Source organism: Xyrauchen texanus, chromosome 20 (assembly GCF_025860055.1).
Source record: "Xyrauchen texanus isolate HMW12.3.18 chromosome 20, RBS_HiC_50CHRs, whole genome shotgun sequence".
In the NCBI taxonomy this organism is placed as follows: domain Eukaryota; kingdom Metazoa; phylum Chordata; class Actinopteri; order Cypriniformes; family Catostomidae; genus Xyrauchen; species Xyrauchen texanus.
In genome coordinates this window covers 3,029,096-3,049,606 of record NC_068295.1, presented here as the reverse complement: position 1 = coordinate 3,049,606, position 20,511 = coordinate 3,029,096, and the positions used below count along the sequence as shown (strand labels likewise).

At 35.9% G+C, this 20,511-nt stretch overlaps 1 protein-coding gene across 1 annotated transcript in view; it reads right to left on the bottom strand.

Moving 5' to 3' along the window:
- The window catches only part of LOC127660434 (disrupted in schizophrenia 1 protein-like), a 68,999-nt gene that overhangs the window by 32,048 nt on the left and 16,440 nt on the right, over positions 1-20,511 (bottom strand). The window contains exons 3-9 of the mRNA XM_052150652.1: positions 18,417-18,486; positions 16,451-16,601; positions 15,168-15,267; positions 13,083-13,315; positions 6,938-6,992; positions 6,659-6,761; positions 3,910-4,098 (exon numbers count right to left, since the gene is read on the bottom strand). Of these exons, the coding sequence (XP_052006612.1) occupies positions 3,910-4,098; positions 6,659-6,761; positions 6,938-6,992; positions 13,083-13,315; positions 15,168-15,267; positions 16,451-16,601; positions 18,417-18,486 (901 nt within the window). The remainder of the gene's footprint in view (positions 1-3,909; positions 4,099-6,658; positions 6,762-6,937; positions 6,993-13,082; positions 13,316-15,167; positions 15,268-16,450; positions 16,602-18,416; positions 18,487-20,511) is intronic.

Genomic DNA, 20,511 nt, shown 5'->3' with positions numbered 1-20,511 from the left:
GATAGCAAGGAGAATTCTCTGACATGTTCATGCCTCTCCCGGTTGTACAAACCTCATTGGGCACCATAACGAAACGACACCAGAAGTAGCGGTACACAGTCATCTCTACCGATTACCTGAGTAGTGCCTTTCGAAATAAGGTATTCGGCTTCGGGCATATCCATATTTTCCAGAATAGTTCCCTCACGTCAACTGCTCAAATTCTCCACTCCATTTACACATCCTTTAATTAGATCTTGTATTATGGAAACCAATAAACAACCACCAGAACACCCAAGTGTTGTAAAGTTTTGCATGGACAGTTTTCTTTGGAGAATCTTTTTGAAATATATATATGCAGGATTGCACCCCAGCAGGGGAACAACATTTATTGTGGCTTTTGCCACATGCAGGTCTCAGTTTTCCTAAAGTAGTTTATTTTGTTAAAACTGCATTTCCTCAATGGCTTGACAGAGGAAGAGCACATTATCACAGCTCACACAGAGACTCAAACAACAGACCTGGTGTGAACTACAACACTAGTCTGGACTGTGTGTAAAGGCACTGATTATATCTAGTTACAGTGTGCACTTGTAAAACAAGACAATTCTTATGCCAATATCTAACACAAAAAAGTACTGTGGTAGAACTATTGTCCAGTGATGTTTCAGATGATAATATCATGGTACTTTGAAATATTCCATAATACTGAATGAGTACCATATTCATATACCATAGTGTTTAGATTATACTACAAGGTCCTTCAAAGAATGCTATGGTACATGGTACCATGGTACATGCCCAAAAAACACGGTATTACCTTGGTACTTGCCCAAAACACATTGTAATACCATGGTGCATGCACAAAAACATAGTATTACCACAGTGCATGTCCAAAACACATGGTGTTACCATATTGCATGCCCTAGAAACAGTATTTCCAAGGCACATACCACAAGAACTTGGTTTTACCATGGCATTTGCCCAAAAAAATATGGTATTACCATAGTACATGCCCAAAATCATGTCATTACCGTGATATATGCCCAAAAAACATAATATTACCATGGTATCCATAAAACATAGTAGGCTATTACCATGGTGCATACCCAAAAACATGGTATTACCATGGTAAATACCAAAAACACATGGTGTTTCCATATTGCATGCCCTAGAAACATAGTATTACCATAGTAAATGTCCAAAAACTTGGCTTTAGCATAATACATGACCTAAAAACATGGCATTACCAGGATATATGCCCAAAAACACATGGTATTACCATGCTACATATCCAGAAATATAGTATTACCATAGTCCATGCCCCAAAAACATGGTATTACAATGGTACATGCTTAAAAAAACGAAAAATACTATTAATATGTGAAAAGAATTACGCAAACGACCCCTAAATAACCAACTTATCCACTATCCAAAACTCCAACCAGACAAGCGACAAACGCAAACCCTTTTTCTTGTGGCCAAAACAGTGATTTGATGGCAGTTGTGCATTCGTATGTGCCAGTTTGTGTGTGTCAGCATGTTATTAGTGCGGTGTGAAGACAAGCTAATGAGACCTTAGCAGAAACAGTCCGTGCATGTCAAAGATCTTTTGTTTTCTGCATTATATTCACTCACTTTGCATATTTAGCATCAATGCTCAGCCTATCATTAGCTCACAATCTCCTTCAACCCAAGACAAAGACACAGACCAGTCGAGTGCTGATCTCGTTGTTGGGCAAAGAGAGAGTGTGTGTGTGTGTGTGTGTGTGTGTGTGTGTGTGTGTGTGTGTGTGTGTGTGTGTGTGTGTTAAATTAACCACATGAGTGTAATCCTTGCTAACGGGCAGGCGAGAGTTGGCGAGATACACGTTGGCTGTCATCCACCTTCTCCACCCGTTGCTGGATGTGTTGAGCCGAAAATAAAAGACAGACCACCTCCAACAGTCTACATCTAACATTTATCCTCTAGGGAGGGCAATATTTGTGAGCTGAGAAGATTTTGTGTGCATCTGGTCATTATCACCAACTAGTCAAATGACACCAGAACAAAAAAGTCTGATCTGATCTGACATCCTTGCATTTTGTAAACACATGTGTAAATATGTCCAAATCTTGTTTCACTGCAAAATCACAATAAATGAATAAATAATATTTTGCGTGAAGAATATTAAGCCAATTATGATTTTTGCATCGTTCATTTACAGGACAAATATATAGTACGCATTTGTAGTAGTAGATGTAGTGTTTGCGCATGAATTAAATCAATTAAATTTATGCTAATTTTAATATAAAAAATTATTGACTTTTTTTAATCATGTATGTTTCCATTTAAATTACAGTATACTTAAATGTCATTGTTTAATATGACAGCAGCTCTATTTTTTTTTATAATATTCAGTGTATAGTAAAATATTTAATAAAATATATAATATAATAATTATATAATTTCTTGTTTTCTTTATATTTTATATATATATATATATATATATATATATATATATATATATATATATATATATATATATATATATATATATATATATATTTACTTATATATATTTATTTATATATGTATTTACTTATTTATTTATACATTTATTTATTTATTTACTTATTTATTTATAGATTTATTTATTTGTTTATATATTTATTTATAGATTTATTTACTTATTTATTTATAGATTTATTTATATATATTTATTTACTTATTTATAGATTTATTTATTTATACATATATATACATATATATATATATATATATATATATATATATATATATATAAATAAATATATAAATAAGTAAATAAATCTATATAAATAAATAAATATATATATATATATATATATATATATATATATATATATATATATATATATATATATATATATATATATATTTATTTATTTATATAGATTTATTTACTTATTTATATATTTATTTATATATATATATATATATGTATTTACTTATTTATTTATATATTTATTTATATATATTTATTTACTTATTTATATATTTATTTAATTATTTATATATTTATTTATAGATTTATTTATTTATATAAATAAATAAGTAAATATATATATATAAATAAATAAATATATAAATAAATAAATAAGTAAATAAATAAATATATAAATAAATAAGTAAATATATATATATAAATAAATAAATATATAAATAAATAAATAAGTAAATAAATAAATATATAAATAAATAAGTAATATATATATATATATATATATATATATATATATATATATATATATATATATATATATATATATATATATATAAAATATGTACTAAATATAATAATGATAATGCAATATAATGTAATTAGTATATATAATATAATTTTATATAATAAATTAAAATATAACAATATATAATATAATTCCTCATTTTTATTTGGGCGGTGAATTAAGATTTGGACGGGTTTACAAAGTGTTTACGAAATGCAAGGATGTCAAATCATCCAGACAGGACACACAGGATGAGACAAGGATTTTTGTCCAGACGTGATATTAACATAAATTATATAAATGTGCATAATTGTCATAAAAATCCTCATTATCCTAATTATCCATAAAAGGCTATTTTTTGTCTGTTTAAGTCAACATATAAAACAATATTCAGTCATATTAAACAATAACATTTGTACTGTCATTTAAATGAAACAGACACTGAAGGCAAATAAGGAGAGAAAAAGACATCCTCTGTCTTCCCTGTAAATCAAAACTGAAAACTACAAATCTGAGAGTGAATATCTCGATTTTCTCCATGAGGAAATGGCTCCCCCCTGTGTTGGCAAAAGTGAAATAATTTGGAGTTTGTGATCCTCTCTATTGTTTTAAACTTGAGCCATGAGACGCATGTTTGGATCATGTAAACACAATTGTGTGTTTGTGTTCTGTGGGACTCACTGTACTGGTCGTCTCTCTGCTGCAGCTCCAGTTTAATCTGGTTGTGTTGCTGCTTCATGTGGCTCAGATCAGGTCCACTTCCTGTGCTGATGGTCTTCAGTTTCCTCAGCAGCCCTTCCAGACGATCTCTCTCACTGTAAACGCTCCTGATTTCTGCTTTCAGTTGCTTCGCACTGCTGAAGTCATTTCCTACATCCAGAAGAAATCAGAGAGCAGACGTTAATGACGAGATCAACTACATTTCACACTTTCTGAAGGTGATATCAGAGCTCATAAAGCAACAAAAGAATAGAGTTCATTTTTTATTATTATTATTATTATTATTATTATTATTATTATTATTATTATTATTATATTATATTATAGATGGAGAGAGAGAGAGAGATATTGATAGTAATATGTAAAAAAAGTAAAAGTTTTATTCTAAAAATCAGCCAATTTTAAAATGACATTGTCAATGTTTATTAAATTTTGTGTATCAAATACTCCAACAAAGTAAACGAATAAGTGATTTGCAAATTTTATACTATAATTCTTTTACATTTTTATATTTAGGTTAAAATCAGCTAATTTTAAAATGACATTGTTGCTGTCAGGTTTTATTTTGAATATCAAAGTAAATTAATAAGAGATTTCAAACTTTAACATAATTTTTTTTTTTTTATTAAAGTTAAACCAATTAAAAAATATATTTAAAATTTAAAGTTTTAGATTAAAGTTTGAAAATCTGTTTTTAACTTTGTACGAATGTTATTTAAAATCGAATCAACGGTGCCAAAGTTCAAACGAGATTTTCAAACTTTAATCTAAAACTTTAATTTTTTTTATATTTTTTTTAATTAGTTCAAATCGTCAAATTTTACAATGACTGTCGTTGTTTGTTACATTTTTAATATCAAATATTCTTACAAAGTTAATAAGAGATTTTCAAACTTTAACATAAAATTTTTACTTTTTAATCTTATTTTTTATTAAAGTTCAAATCAGCAATTATTAAAATGACACAATAGTGGTCAGATTTGATTTTGAATTGCAAAGTAAATTAATAAGAGATTTTCAAACTTCAATAATACATTTGTAATATTTTTATTTTAAAGTTCAAATCAGCAGTTATTAAAATGACATTGTCGCCGTCGGTTACATTTTGAACATCAAACATTCTTACAAAGTTAATAAGAGATTTTAAAACTAATATATAAAAAATATAAAACAAAAAAATTAAATCGGCAAATATTAAAACAATATTGTTGCTGTCGAGTTTGATTTTGAATAGAAATTAAAGTTCATAAGAGTTGCTAAATTTAATATAAAACTTTTCCTTTTTTTACATGTTGTTTTACATAAAAAGTGATTTGAAAATGTTACTATGAATAATTTGTAAACTAATTAAAACTAACTTTTTTTTGGACATTTTTAATATTAAAGTTCAAATCAGCAGTTATTAAAATTACATTTGTTCTGTCAGATTTTATTTTAAATATCAAAGTTCATAAGAGATTTGCAAACTTTAATACTAATATTCTAAAAACTTCAATAATACATTTGTTATTGTTTTTTATTAAAGTTAAAATCGGCAAATATTAAAATGACATTGTTTCTGTTGATTCAATATTAAATAACATTATTACAATGTCATTTAAAAATTTGCTGATTTGAACTTTAATAAAAAAAAACATTAAAAAATGAAAGATGACAAAGTAGTAGAATTAAAGTTTGCAAATATCTTTTATTAACTTTATTTGCTATTGTGTAATAAAATAGCAAATAAAGTCATTTTAATATTTGCCGATTTTAACTAATTAAAAAACATATTTAAAATGAAAAGTTTTAGATTAAAGTTTGAAAATCTGTTTTTAACTTTGTACGAATGTTATTTAAAATCGAATCAACGGTGCCAAAGTTCAAACGAGATTTTCAAACTTTAATTTAAAACTTTGACTTTTTAAATATTTTTTTTAATTAGTTCAAATCGTCAAATTTTAAAATGACATTGTTGCTGTCAGATTTTATTTTGAAATCAAAGTAAATTAATAAGAGATTTGCAAACTTTAATACTAATATTTTCCCAACTTTAATATTAAAATGACATTGTCGCCGTCGGTTACATCTTGAACATCAAACATTTTTACAAAGTTAATAAGAGATTTCAAACTTTAACATAAAAATTTTCCTTTTTAATCTTTTTTTATATAATTAAAGCAATTATTAAAAAGACACAATAGCTGTCAGGTTTGAACATTTTACTATGAATAATTTGTAAACTAATTAATACTTTAACTTTTTTTTGGACATTTTTAATATTAAAGTTCAAATCAGCAAATATTAAAACAACATTGATGGCAAACGTTTAATAATGCAAGTTAATACGAGATTAAAGAGACACATTTAATACCGTTTATTCATTTTTTAAACATAAGCACATATTTCACAGAAACCAGTAACACGGAGAATAAAATCCTCAATACTTTGAGCTTAAAGGAATGCAACACAGTGCAAACATGCAAATATTTCCCTTATAAATGACAGTAAGTACCTCAGACACGATCACTATATTCCAGTGAGCTAGTCATGATGCTAGATGTTTCACTCTACAGTACAGCTGCAGACAAGTGATTATATAAACTGTCATTACAGATTCTCTGTTGCTGTAGAACACAAAGTGACTGTGACATTTGAAACACCCACAGGAGGTGGAGCGTTGATGCTCTCACGGGCTCAGATAAGAGCGGGAACAGAGGAACGTGTGTACCTGAGATGGCCGTGAGCTTCGCCTCATGTAAAGCCAACAGCTGTGTTTCACTCTCACTGAGTTTCCGCCGCAGACTTCCGCCCAACCTCTGACTCATCACCACCTGAATGACAAGAGAGAGACAGATGAGATATAAAAACATGGAGGGAAAGGGCAGTTATACTTACTTTACCTTGGTAAAGGCAGTTTCTCCAAAATACTAGTTCAACACTCAAACCAATTTACTTCCGTAATGTGACATATTTCCATTCTAGGATGGTTTTAAATGAATGTACTTACTTTAGCTGTTGCTTCTTTAATGGCTGATCTAAGCACTTGCTCCTGTTCTTGTAGTCTGAAATTACAGATCAAAACAACCTTTATAAAGGAGAAACATATTTTTCAGCTGAAAGAGCCATATGATCAGAATGTGACTGAAAGTAAATGGTGAACTTTGAAGCTCCAAAAAGCACATAAATGCAGCATATAACGACCCCATCAGACTCTTGTGGTATAATCCATGTCTTCAGAAGTGATAGGATAGGTGTGGGTGAGAAACAGTTTCATATTTAAATCCTATATTACTATAAATTCTCCTCCCTGCCCAGTAGGTAGAAAAGTAGAGTGAAATGTTAAAGTGAAAGTGGAGATTTATATATTGAACTTTTTCTCAGCCACGCCTATCATATCGATTCTGAAGACATGGATTAGACCACTGGATTACTTTTATGCTACCCTTATGTGCATTTTGGAGCTTCAAAGTTCTGGTCACCATTCACTTGCATTGTATGCACCTATACAACTGAAACGCTTCGTTTCTGTTTCACAGAAGTAAGAAAGTCAAACACATCAGGGATGGCATGAGGGTGAGTACATGATGATAGAATATTTATTATTTTATTAAATGACATTAAAAGACCTGCATGAATGCAAATGTCAAAATATATGTCAACAAAGGCGCTTGAATGCAAACTGGGATTAGATGGAATAAAAATGGGCACGGTGCCCTCTGCTGGTACGGAGCGGAGAATTGGATCCTTCAATAAGTGGATTGAACCTGTTGTCAGTTTCAGACTGATTTTCTTTACAAAAAATAAAGCTGCTTTAAAAGCATCCTCTGGCACCATTAAACCCTTGAGCGATGCTTCTTAAACGCGACTTTTCCCCTAAAATTTCAGATTAAAGAAAACTCATTTACATCCACACGGGCATCTGAAAAGGTTACCATTTAATGACTGATGTGGAGGGATTTCTCTGCACCCTCAACACAAAACAAACTCATAAACATGCTGAAGTGGATTGAGTTAAGCAGGTGTAAAAAATAACAACTGAGAAAGAAAAAACAACCCGGTCTAAAAGCAGATCCATCTGGACTCCAGGTGTTTCTCCTCTTTCACATCACACAAGTCTGTATGATGTAAAATGTATTTATTTTCTGCTGGTCACGGGCGATCTCTCAGATGGGTGAGTTTAGCAGGGTTCAATGTTATGACCTCAATCTCTCCATACTGCCAATAAATCTACATATGCATGAAAATCAATCTGTGAGGCACCAAACACAGTCATTCAATCTCGAATCCAATATACCTGTGTTCAGAAAAAAACATGTCATACCTGCTAGAGATGCCCTCTTTGTTTTTGTAAAAAAAAGCTTTTAAAAGTCTCATAAAAGTTTCATATGAAAAGTTTCATAAAAGCGAGCTGAGCAACGTCATTCTTAAGATGTCACTAATTGTGATTTGTACAGTTAACATGTGTGTGTAGTTTAGAGTGGATTCACATTTGATTGCTTGCAAAAGTTTCAATCTGACCAGCAACTAATTACCCAGAAATGACAACAATCATGTAAAAAAGAAAATCATTTTCCATATTTCGGTAACACCTTTTATGAAGCCCATATTTATAATGTATTGTGAAGATATAATAAATACATTATACTGCATTTATAATGTCTCATAACGCACCTTATAATCAGTTATAACTTCTCATAAATAATTATAACTACAGTTATAATATTATTATTATTCCTAATAAATAGGGATGCACCAATATGAAACTGTTTGACCAATACCGATTTAAAAAAAAACATACCGATATTTTGTCACCTGATCACTGTTTTAGACAGACAGACAGACAGACAGATAGAGTAACAGACAGACAGACAGACAGATAGATAGAGTAACAGACAGACAGACAGACAGATAGAGTAACAGACAGACAGACAGACAGATAGATAGAGTAACAGACAGACAGACAGACAGATAGAGTAACAGACAGACAGACAGACAGACAGATAGATAGATAGAGTAACAGACAGACAGACAGACAGACAGACAGACAGACAGACAGATAGATAGATAGATAGATAGATAGATAGATAGATAGATAGATAGATAGATAGATAGATAGATAGATAGATAGATAGATAGATAGAGTAACAGACAGACAGACAGACAGACAGATAGAGTAACAGACAGACAGACAGATAGAGTAACAGACAGATAGAGTAACAGACAGACAGACAGACAGACAGATAGATAGATAGATGGATAGATAGAGTAACAGACAGACAGATAGATAGACAGACAGATAGATAGAGTGACAGACAGACAGACAGACAAACAGATAGAGAGATAGACAGATAGAGTAACAGACAGACAGACAGACAGACAGATAGATAGATAGATAGATAGATAGATAGATAGATAGATAGATAGATAGATAGATAGATAGATAGATAGATAGATAGATAGATAGATAGATAGAGTGACAGACAGACAGATAGATAGATAGAATAACAGACAGACAGATAGAGTAACAGACAGACAGACAGACAGACAGATAGCTAGAGTGACAGACAGACAGACAGATAGATAGACAGACCGATAGATAGAGTGATAGATAGATAGATAGATAGATAGATAGATAGATAGATAGATAGATAGATAGATAGATAGAGTGACAGACAGACAGACAGACAGACAGACAGACAGACAGACAGACAGATAGATAGATAGATAGATAGATAGATAGATAGATAGATAGATAGATAGATAGATAGATAGATAGAGAGTAACAGACAGACAGATAGATAGATAGACAGATAGATAGATAGAGTGACAGACAGATAGACAGAGAGATAGATAGATAGATAGATAGATAGACAGACAGACAGACAGACAGACAGATAGATAGATGGATAGATAGAGAGACAGATAGAGTAACAGACAGACAGACAGACAGACAGATAGATAGACAGACAGATAGATAGAGTGACAGACAGATAGATAGATAGATAGATAGATAGATAGATAGATAGATAGATAGATAGATAGATAGATAGATAGATAGATAGATAGATAGATAGATAGATAGAGTGACAGACGGACAGACAGACAGACAGACAGATAGATAGATAAATAGATAGATAGATAGATAGATAGATAGATAGATAGATAGATAGATAGATAGATAGATAGATAGATAGATAGATAGATAGATAGAATAACAGACAGACAGACAGACAGATAGATAGACAGACAGATAGAGTAACAGACAGACAGATAGAGTAACAGACAGACAGACAGACAGACAGACAGACAGACAGACAGATATATAGATAGATAGATAGATAGATAGATAGACAGACAGACAGACAGATAGAGTAACAGACAGACAGACAGACAGACAGACAGACAGACAGACAGACAGATAGATAGATAGATAGATAGATAGATAGATAGATAGATAGATAGATAGATAGATAGATAGATAGATAGATAGATAGATAGATAGACAGATAGATAGACAGATAGATAGAGTAACAGACAGACAGACAGACAGACAGATAGACAGATAGCTAGAGTGACAGACAGACAGACAGACAGACAGACAGATAGATAGATAGATAGATAGATAGATAGATAGATAGATAGATAGATAGATAGATAGATAGATAGATAGATAGATAGACAGACAGATAGATAGAGTGACAGACAGATTAGATAGATAGATAGATAGATAGATAGATAGATAGATAGATAGATAGATAGATAGATAGATAGATAGATAGATAGAGTGACAGACAGATAGATAGATAGATAGATAGATAGATAGATAGATAGATAGATAGATAGATAGATAGATAGATAGATAGATAGATAGATAGATAGATAGATAGATAGATAGATAGATAGATAGAGTAACAGACAGACAGACAGACAGATAGATAGACAGACAGATACATAGAGTGACAGACAGACAGACAGACAGACAGACAGACAGACAGACAGACAGATAGATAGATAGATAGATAGATAGATAGATAGATAGATAGATAGATAGATAGATAGATAGATAGACAGACAGATAGAGTAACAGACAGACAGACAAAAAAAAAGTTAAAAAGTTGTTTAATTTGTGATCCAGAGTTTTGAGTTTGGGTATGTTTTGATAGTCCAGGTATCAAATTATCCGTCAAAGACTTCACAGTCTGTGCACGCAAGGCAGCCTTGAAGGGAGGGATGTTGTGTATTACCGGCCTATGTTGTTTCAGCTGTTGCTTGTAAACAGGAAGTGGATGACATTATGGTCCGCTAGAGCTCTGGCTGTGTAGGCTCCAGAAATAATAATAATTGTTGGTACATCTCTTGGCTGAAGGCTGGCAGAGCATGATCAAGCCTACAGCTGTTAAAATCACCAAGAAGGAATACCGGGGCATCCGGGTATTTGCTGAGCATTGCTTGTGTGTTATACGCTATATGCTCAGCAGCTGCCTTGGCGTTGATGCTTGGTGAAATATACACACAGATGAACACAACAGTCGAGAACTCCCTCGGGAGGTAAAAGGTTCAGGCGGACAGGGTAAGCAACTCCCAAGACCGGATTACAAATGTTCCCGTGTACCTTGATGTCAGTACACCAGCGGGAGTTAATGTACATGCACATCCCACCACCATGCACTTTCCCAGAGTTGTTTGTTCTGTCTGCCCATATGATCCTAAAGACATCAAGGCTAACCTCAGTGTCTGGGACAGATTCATCCAGCCAAGACTCAAAGCAGCTTTTCAAGGTTATATTGTGATTTCAATCTTAATTCGATCAATCATGCAAACATTAACGGATATCATACCGAAATCTCAGAAGTCAAAGTCTGCTGGTTTCAAAGTGTTTTGAATGTATTTTTCCTATCATGTAGCCTATAGGAAAGTCCCACTTTCACCACTGTGACGTCCATTTATGCCGCGTTTTCCGCATTAACGTGAAAACGAATGAAAAATACATTTATATTAAATGTTCGATATGTAGAAACAACCTTTCTACATATCGTGGCTATTACTATACTTCTGTATTATGCATTTTAATTCACTGTCTTTTTACAAAGTATGTTACTAATTAATTATAAATAATAATCTTCTTTTCATATCGGCATTTTAATGCTTAATATATTGTGGCAGGGTGGAGGCCGGGTCGTGATTCTACACACTGGAGGACTGCCTCCGATCCGCATGGAGAGGCGCGGCTGTCGTCCGTTAGAGGGTGGAGGAGTGGCCGAGGAACAAGCTACGGCGTATCGGAGAACTGGCGAGTAAGTGGTTTTTTTCTCTCTCTCTCTCTCACGGCCGTTCTGCATTGGCCTTTTCCCTCTCGTTTAAATTTTAGTGGTTTTTTGGGAGGGTACTACACTGTTACAGGAAGTACCCCCTATTTAATTATTTCTGTTTCCCTCCCCTTGTCCCCTCCCTCGTCCAGGTAGACGGGGATGACCTGCCGGCAGATGGGGCAAAAAGGAACGCCTCTCCCCAGGGAAAGAGGGGGGGGGTGTACGTCATGCCGGGGGCTCCCCAGCCTGAGAGAACGAGGGAGGAATGTGGCAAGGCGGAGGGCGGGGCCGGGTCGTGATTCTACACACCCGGTCCCTTATTAGGCTAATCAAGCCTCCGAGAGGGATAAAGGTCGACTGCGGAGGATTGGGAGGGAGCGAGAAATAGTTTACGGACATGTCCGTCATGTGTGTGTTTGTGTCTGTTTAAGTTTTATATTAAAAATATTATTTATATTGACAAGCCAGTTCTTGCCTCCTCCTTTCCATTGACTGCTTTACATACGTTTTAATTTCCTCAATAATTTGCCGACAAATTACGGCAGCCGATATGTTAGTGCATCCCTACTAATAAATATAATTATTATTATTAACCATTGGTGTCTTTTATCAATTTGTTGTTGCCACCATGATAAAAAAAAGATAGAAGCCACCTGATTTAACCATGGTTAAGGGGATTTTTTGGCACTCCCTGAAACTACATTTTCAATTTCACATATTAATCCTAAAATAGCACCTAATTAGTTCCTCAATCCAAAAAAGTACCTTGATAATACCGTCTGATACTATCAAAGTATCACGGTTCTGGAACGGTACTCTTTGTAGGCATTCGTTCCACCTCACCTGATGATCTGTGTTGGTGCAGACACACTGATCTGAGCTCGATGCTCTGATGTCATCATGTCCTCCAGAGTTCGACCAATCAGCTGCAGCTGAACCACATCACAGCCTGTGAGCACAGACCCCTCCACCTCCTCCACCTCCAATCCCCGTTTCTCCTGAAGCAGCTGAACCTCCACAGCTCTGCTCTGCTCCTGGAGCTCCTCTAACCGCCGCTGGAGGTCACACATCTCCTTCTGCAGAAGCACAACACAACTAATACATCTGTTTACATTCAAAAAACCCATTTACTTGCCATTCAGCACTTTTAAAGCTCCACAAAGACCTTTTTATTCTCTATTTTTCTGTATTATTTTCTCCCCAATTCGGAATGCCCAATTCCCAATGCGCTTTAAGTCCTCGCGGTGGCGTAGTGACATGGAGGACAAATCTCAGTCAAGGCCGGACTTACCACCGGGCCAATTGGGCCGGTGCCCGGGGGCCTCCGACCTGTAGGGGTCCTCCAAGACCACACTAACTGTGTGGCCTCATTCTTTTTTTTTCTTTTTTTCTTTTCTATTTAAAATTAAATTAAAATAAAATTAATTAGTGTGTGTTTGTGTGTTAATATATTTGCACACAAAAAAGTATCATGATCAGTTTTTTGGCTGTGTCTGATGATGACAGTGAGTCAGGTTACCGTGGAAACTGTTGATAGCGGCAAGACCGGCGGTAGAAGATAGTGTGAAAAAAAGAGAATTGTGGACATTGAAGAAACAAACAACATGGATAAAAACGGTGGAGCAGTGGAGCCACAAAACGGAAAGCTAAAAGGGAGAAGGATAGCAGAGAGGATTTAATTAGGAGAAATATTCCAACCATCTCCACTTTTTTCAAAAGTCGGATCGACACAATTAAAGAGCCTGGCGGCACCTGCGGTGATACTAGCGAAGAGGAGTTTAGATGAACCTGAGCATCAGCACCAGCACGACAAGACAGAGAACCACAGCCCGGCTGGATTGACAGACACCTGTTCAAGTGCCCCTCCGACTCCGCTTGAGACCGAAACCGAAGCAGGCGCTTCGGAAGCCGCTGTAGGCGGCAGAGACCCGGTGGTGACGAGTAGGTTAATGTACATCACCAGTTTGACGGCTTCAAAATGTAGGTCTATCAATTACTTTTTCCCCTTATTAAAAACCTTGATTATTATAGATGCCCGGATCGGCGCCGAAGCCTTCCGAATCTGCGTGCACCGACCCACCTAAGATTTTGTGCCCAGGGCCTCTGCTTTCTAAATCCGAGCTTGATCTCAGTTGCCTCCGCGTGCGTTTGTGACCGTCAATCCACGCATCTTATCACGTGGCTTGATGAGCGCGTTACCGTGGCAACATAACGCGTTTAGAGGCTTCATGCTATTCTCCTCAGCATCCACGCACAACTCACCACACGCCCCACCGAGAGCGAGAACCACATTACAGTGTCCACGAGGAGGTTACCCCACGTGACTCTACCCTCCCTAGCAACCGGGACAATTTGGTTGCTTAGGAGACCTAGCTGGAGTCACTCAGCACGCCCTGGATTCAAACTCGCGACTCAATACTTGAACACAATGGACATAAACTGAAATCAAAGTTCAGCCTTATTCTGTCCTATTATAGATTGTCAACATTCAAGGAACACAAAAGCATTTTTTCAGTGTGTATGTAGTCAACAACATGAATGTTTGTTACAGTGACACATTTATGATGGACGTCAATGGGGCCAATCCAATATAACCCCTATAACCCTAAATTGACTGTAAAAATTATGACTTAAACAAATTAACACAAGAATTAATGTAAGTACATTTATAAAATTATAAGCTTCACATTTTTACCTTTAAACCCTTCAAAATTGGCCCCATTGACTTCCATTGTAAGTGCCTCAATTGAACCTCCATTTTGCTTTTTTAAAGAAAAGGAGGGACGAGTCGAAATTATTATTTGTGGTGATCAACATTATGCCACAAATGCTGCCGATTGAGCTTAACTTGTAATGAAACCGGAATGTTCCGTTAAATGTAATTATTAAGTGTGCTCAAATTCATATTTCAGTCAAATGTCTGCTCACCTGAATCCTCAGTTTCTCCTGAAGCAGTTGCTCTCGTGCTTGTGGGTGACAATGAGAGCTGGTTGAGCTTCCCAGAACTTCATTCGATTCACCATTTTGCCTGTTTGAACAAGTAAATTAATAACCATAAATTGCTTTGGAAATACGATTAGAAATATGTGTATGATCGTTCTTAGTGCAAATGTATTAAAGTTACAACTAGGCTATGTCTGGCCAGGTGTTTTTGCAAGCAGACAATTAAGAAGCAATGATTTCGGGGGGCCTGGGTAGCTCAGTGGTAAAAATGCTAGCTACCACCCCTGGAGTTCGCTAGTCCGCTAGTTCAAATCCTAGGATGTGCTGAGTGACTCCAGTCAGGTCTCTTAAGCAACCAAATTGGCCCGGTTGCTAGGGAGGGTAGAGTCACATGGGGTAACCTCCTTGTGATCGCTATAATGTGGTTTGCGCTCAGTGGGGTGCGTGCTGAGTTGTGCGTGGATACTGCGGAGAATAGCGTGAAGCCTCCACACACGCTATGTCTCCATGGCAACAAGCTCAACAAGCCACGTGATAAGATGCACAGGTTGATGATGGTCCCAGACACAGAGGCAACTGAGATTCATCCTCCGCCACCCAGATTTAGGTCCTACGCCAGCACGAGGGCTTAGAGCACATTGGGAATTAGGCCAAAAGAAGCAATGATTTCGGAGAATGATGCAGTTTGCCGTACGCAGTGGAAGGGGTGGAGCTACCTGGTCACTATGAATGTGGCAACTATCGAAACGTATGTGCAGACGGCACCTTATAAATATGTGTTGAATGCTTTACCATCACCCCACATTGTGTGAATATGAACATTATTTGAGACAGAAATGCTGAACTAAGTTTGGCTAACATGCTAAAGCTAGCGGCAACACATCAGCGAATGCTCCACTTGGGACGTTACTACAGTTTGAAAAATGATACACTAGACGGCTGACTGCATGTGTGTCATTTGGGACACCGTTTAACTCTTAAATTCTTAACCATCAGAGATCATTTAGGATCTATAGATGTTCTGTTTAACCTGACATATGTTAACTTGAAGCAATATTCCGGGTCAAGGTCAATCGAAAGCATTTGAAGCATAATGTTGAGTATAAAAATGAATAAAAGTAATCATCTGTTATAGATGTCTATTAGCGGCAAATTACACATTGTCCGTTCTCAACAGTTGACAATATCGATGAGGTCATTTTGATGCAGATACATAATAAACCCTTCACTGCAGTTATTAAAGCAAGAGTGTTTAAATGTTAACAGACCTGACGTTGTTTGTCCTCTGGAGAGCGCTCTCCACTGCTGTCCTGAGGCACTCTAGAAAGCCACAGACTTCAGGATGTCTGGATGGAAGACCAGGTTTAAGAGTCACTCTCTCTCGTCGCAGTTCCTCTAGTTGCCTTCCGAAATGCTCAGCTAGAAACAAAGAAACAAAACTGACACTTGACTTGAGGCACTGACTGCCAATCTGGAGTGGTGGTGGTGGCATAGTGGGCTAAAGCACAGAACTTGTAATCAGAAGGTTGCTGGTTCGATCCTCACAGCCACCACCATTGTGTCCTTGAGCAAGACACTTAACTCCAGGTTGCTCCAGGGGGATTGTCCCTGTAATAAGGGCTCTGTAAATCGCTTTGAATATAATTATGGTAATAAAAATAACAATCATTCATACAAAAACCATTTAAATCCATGGTTTACCCCTTTAAGCTCGGATGGGCCTGATGGGGGAAAAATTGTCAAAATATGAATAACTACAGTCTTGACCAACACAAAATAGGTTTCGTTTGAAATCTTAGAAACTCTTCCTCCCAATGCATGCAGGCATTATGACCAAAACTGAACAAGTGCTTTGAAAATTGCAGACAAATCAAAACGATACAATATGCAATGTACAAATGATTGTAATCGGCTAAAACATCAAACTGATCAAAATGTCATGTGTCATATGTCGTTGGAAAGCTCTCAAAGAGTAAAACACAACCAGCCCATTTGTTTTACTCACAGACAAAAATATAGAGAGTCATAGCTAAGTATATGTCTTTGACAAGTGTGTTGGTGTTGCTTATATGCTTCGTTTTTGATTATAACTTCACGAAAAATAAACGGAACATAAAAGATCACATACTATTACTTAAAGGAGGTGATTATCTTTCAAACGAGCCCCCACACAAGGTAATCAGATGCATAGATCATTAGATAATCCACATGAAGCACAATGTTACATATGGCCACCAGGAGATGGCGCCAAATACATGACACAGACTCATTCAGACAAAAGACACTCATTTTGTGAAAACATGGTCAATTTTGTGGTTATGGCTCGACTAAGCTCGACTCAGATAACTCAGCTCGACTAAGCTTGACTAAACTCAGCTCGACTAAGCTTGACTCAGCTCGGCTCAGCTCGACTAAGCTTGACTCAACTCAGCTCAACTAAGCTCAACTCAGATGACTCAGCTCAATTGGACTCGACTCAATTGGACTCGACTCAACTGGACTCCGCTCGACTCAACTGGACTCCGCTCGACTCAATTGGATTCCGCTCGACTCAATTGGATTCCGCTCGACTCAGCTCAGCTCGACTCAGCTCAGCTCAACTCAGCTCGACAAGATTAAAATGTCAAGCATCGGCTCGGCTCGACTGGAATCAGCTCGACTCGGCTCGCCTTGACTCAACTCAGCCCGACTAAGCTTGACTCAACTCAGCTTGACTAAGCTTGACTCAACTCAGCTCGGCTCAGCTCGACTAAGCTTGACTAAGATTGACTCAACTCAGCCCGACTAAGCTTGACTCAACTCAGCTCGACTAAGCTTGACTCAACTCAGCTCGGCTCAGCTCGACTAAGCTTGACTAAGCTTGACTAAGCTGGGCTCAGCTCGACTAAGCTCGACTAAGCTTGACTCAACTCAGCTCGACTCAGCTGGACTCAACTGGACTCAACTGGACTCAACTGGACTCCGCTCGACTCAACTCAGCTCGACAAGATTAAAATGTCAAGCATCGGCTCGGCTCGACTGGAATCAGCTCGACTCGGCTCGCCTTGACTCGACTCAGCTTGACAAGATGAAAATGTCAAGCAACGGCTACCGAATTTTGTGCATTTAATATGGTTAAGAATGAGTTGTACATTCTTTTAAGGTATTTATGTTTTTTTAGTATTTATAATACATCAGAGAAGTCATCTTTATGAAATGTTAGTAAACAAGCACTGATCGTGTGTAACGTCTGACCTGTATCATAGTCATCGCCCAGTACTGCTTTGTGCTGTAATCTCTGTAGTTTCAGCATTATGGACTCGATCTAAAGAGAGAGAAAAATGACATTAAAAGGAAATCTCCAACAACATCAAGGGACCCTTTTACAGACTGTTATGACATGTTTACCCCTTCTTTAGCAGAGCTAATCTACAGTAGCACATGTTTTATATTTATACATGTAAATATTACTTTGCATTGTAATACCCAGTAAAAAAAACGAGTTATCACAGCTGTGATGAGATTTCTAATGCAGCTGCTGAGAAAGTGACAGTAAATGTGGCGTCTTTCTCTCTTCGGACTGTTGTAATCCACTGCTTTTTATTGTTTATCATTTGGAAAGCTGTGAAAGCGCAACAGTGGAGTTTTTCTGATGCTGTTGGAGTTAAATTCACAGCTATACAAGTTTACCCGGCTATCGTTTACTTCCACATTTCAAAACCCGGATATGTGCAAATCAGAAATATTAATTATCAATCATAATAAATGGGTGTTTCTTCAAATTCAGGCTACTTCATGTCCCAGCGGTTGCTTTTCATTCAAACGAACAGATTAAAACTTTTTTCTCTTTGTTATATGAAGGTCAGTTTTTCACTTTTTACCTTCATCAATTATTTACTGTTTTAATAATTCTAATAATTTATTTATTTTATTAGTATAGCACCTTTTAGCAACTTAGCACAAAGTGCTTCACAATATAAAATAAAATCACAAACTAACACATGATATACTCACATAGTAGTATTAAAGGCAGGACTGTTTTAGCCTTGTCCCAGACCAAAGATCCTATTAAACTATGAAAATCCATTATGCAAATGCTAATTATTACATGTTTAATTCTACGATAATCTAAAAAAATTGTGAAATAAACAATAAACAATAATAATTCTATCCATTGTTTTTAAATAACGACTCAATCAAGTTTTTTCTAAAGTTAGTGTACTTGTTAACTAAGAGGACAAAAGGGTCGATGACGAGCATGTTTGAGATGAAATACGAAACAAAAGTTTTAGTGGATGAAATTCCCATAGACACACATGGATATAATGAACAGGAGTGTCTTTTTGTCACGTTTTTCCTTATTACTTCCTGAAACATACATGTAACATAGACAATGACTTATCGTAACATACAGCAGACTATCCCGATTCAAACAAGCCCAAACACAACACAACATAATATGATAAGTAGATATTTTATTCCTCAAAGCGTGTACATGGAAAGACCATGCACAAAAAGGCACATTAGTGGTCAACCAATACAATTTTCCCGTTTGGCTGATTTGTGAGAATCGCCTGTTTGCATGTGAAGCGACTGAGACGTGTAAGCGACAAGTTACGGTTCGTACGGATCATGTTACTACAATAATACATTTAAACGGTCCGCATATCAGAGACGTGTTTCAGCTCATAATGTTAAAGTGTTCGTCTGTTTCATTCTCCCTCTCTCTCCTCAACAGTTCCCTTTAACTTTAACGGCCTTGACTAATGATAAAAAATGCAAATATCAATAATACTAATATCATATACCGTCTGCTAATATGCACATGTCTCATTTAAACCGATTTAATAAACCAACCTCACAAAACTTCAGCAGATCCAGCATCCTGTGGAACGCTCATTTATTGACCTCTAAAGCACAAATTCTAACAGTCTCTCCTCAACAGTTCCCGGTCACTTTTCTAATGATTAAAGGCAAATATAAATAAAACTTCTATTATATACCATCTGCAAATATGCAGATATCTTGTTTAAACAGATGCAATTCACGAGCCTCATGAAAATCCAGCATTACCTTCCCATCGAGCGCTCGTCTAATATGTTCCTCTGAAGCGTGTCTTCTATCAGCCAGAATCAAAAACTTCAGGATCAGGATCAAAAGTTCCTCTAATTCATAAATCATGACGACAATCCAAGCAGGTGATCCATGCCATTTAAACTGTCAGGAGATTGCTGCTTGTGCTGGAGTGAGTGCAACCAAATTCTTTCTAGTAAGACAGTCCAAAGTCGGCCATGTTTGGAACGCTATCGGTAGGCATGAAAGAGCAGCTCTTATCCACTTGAATGGAGAA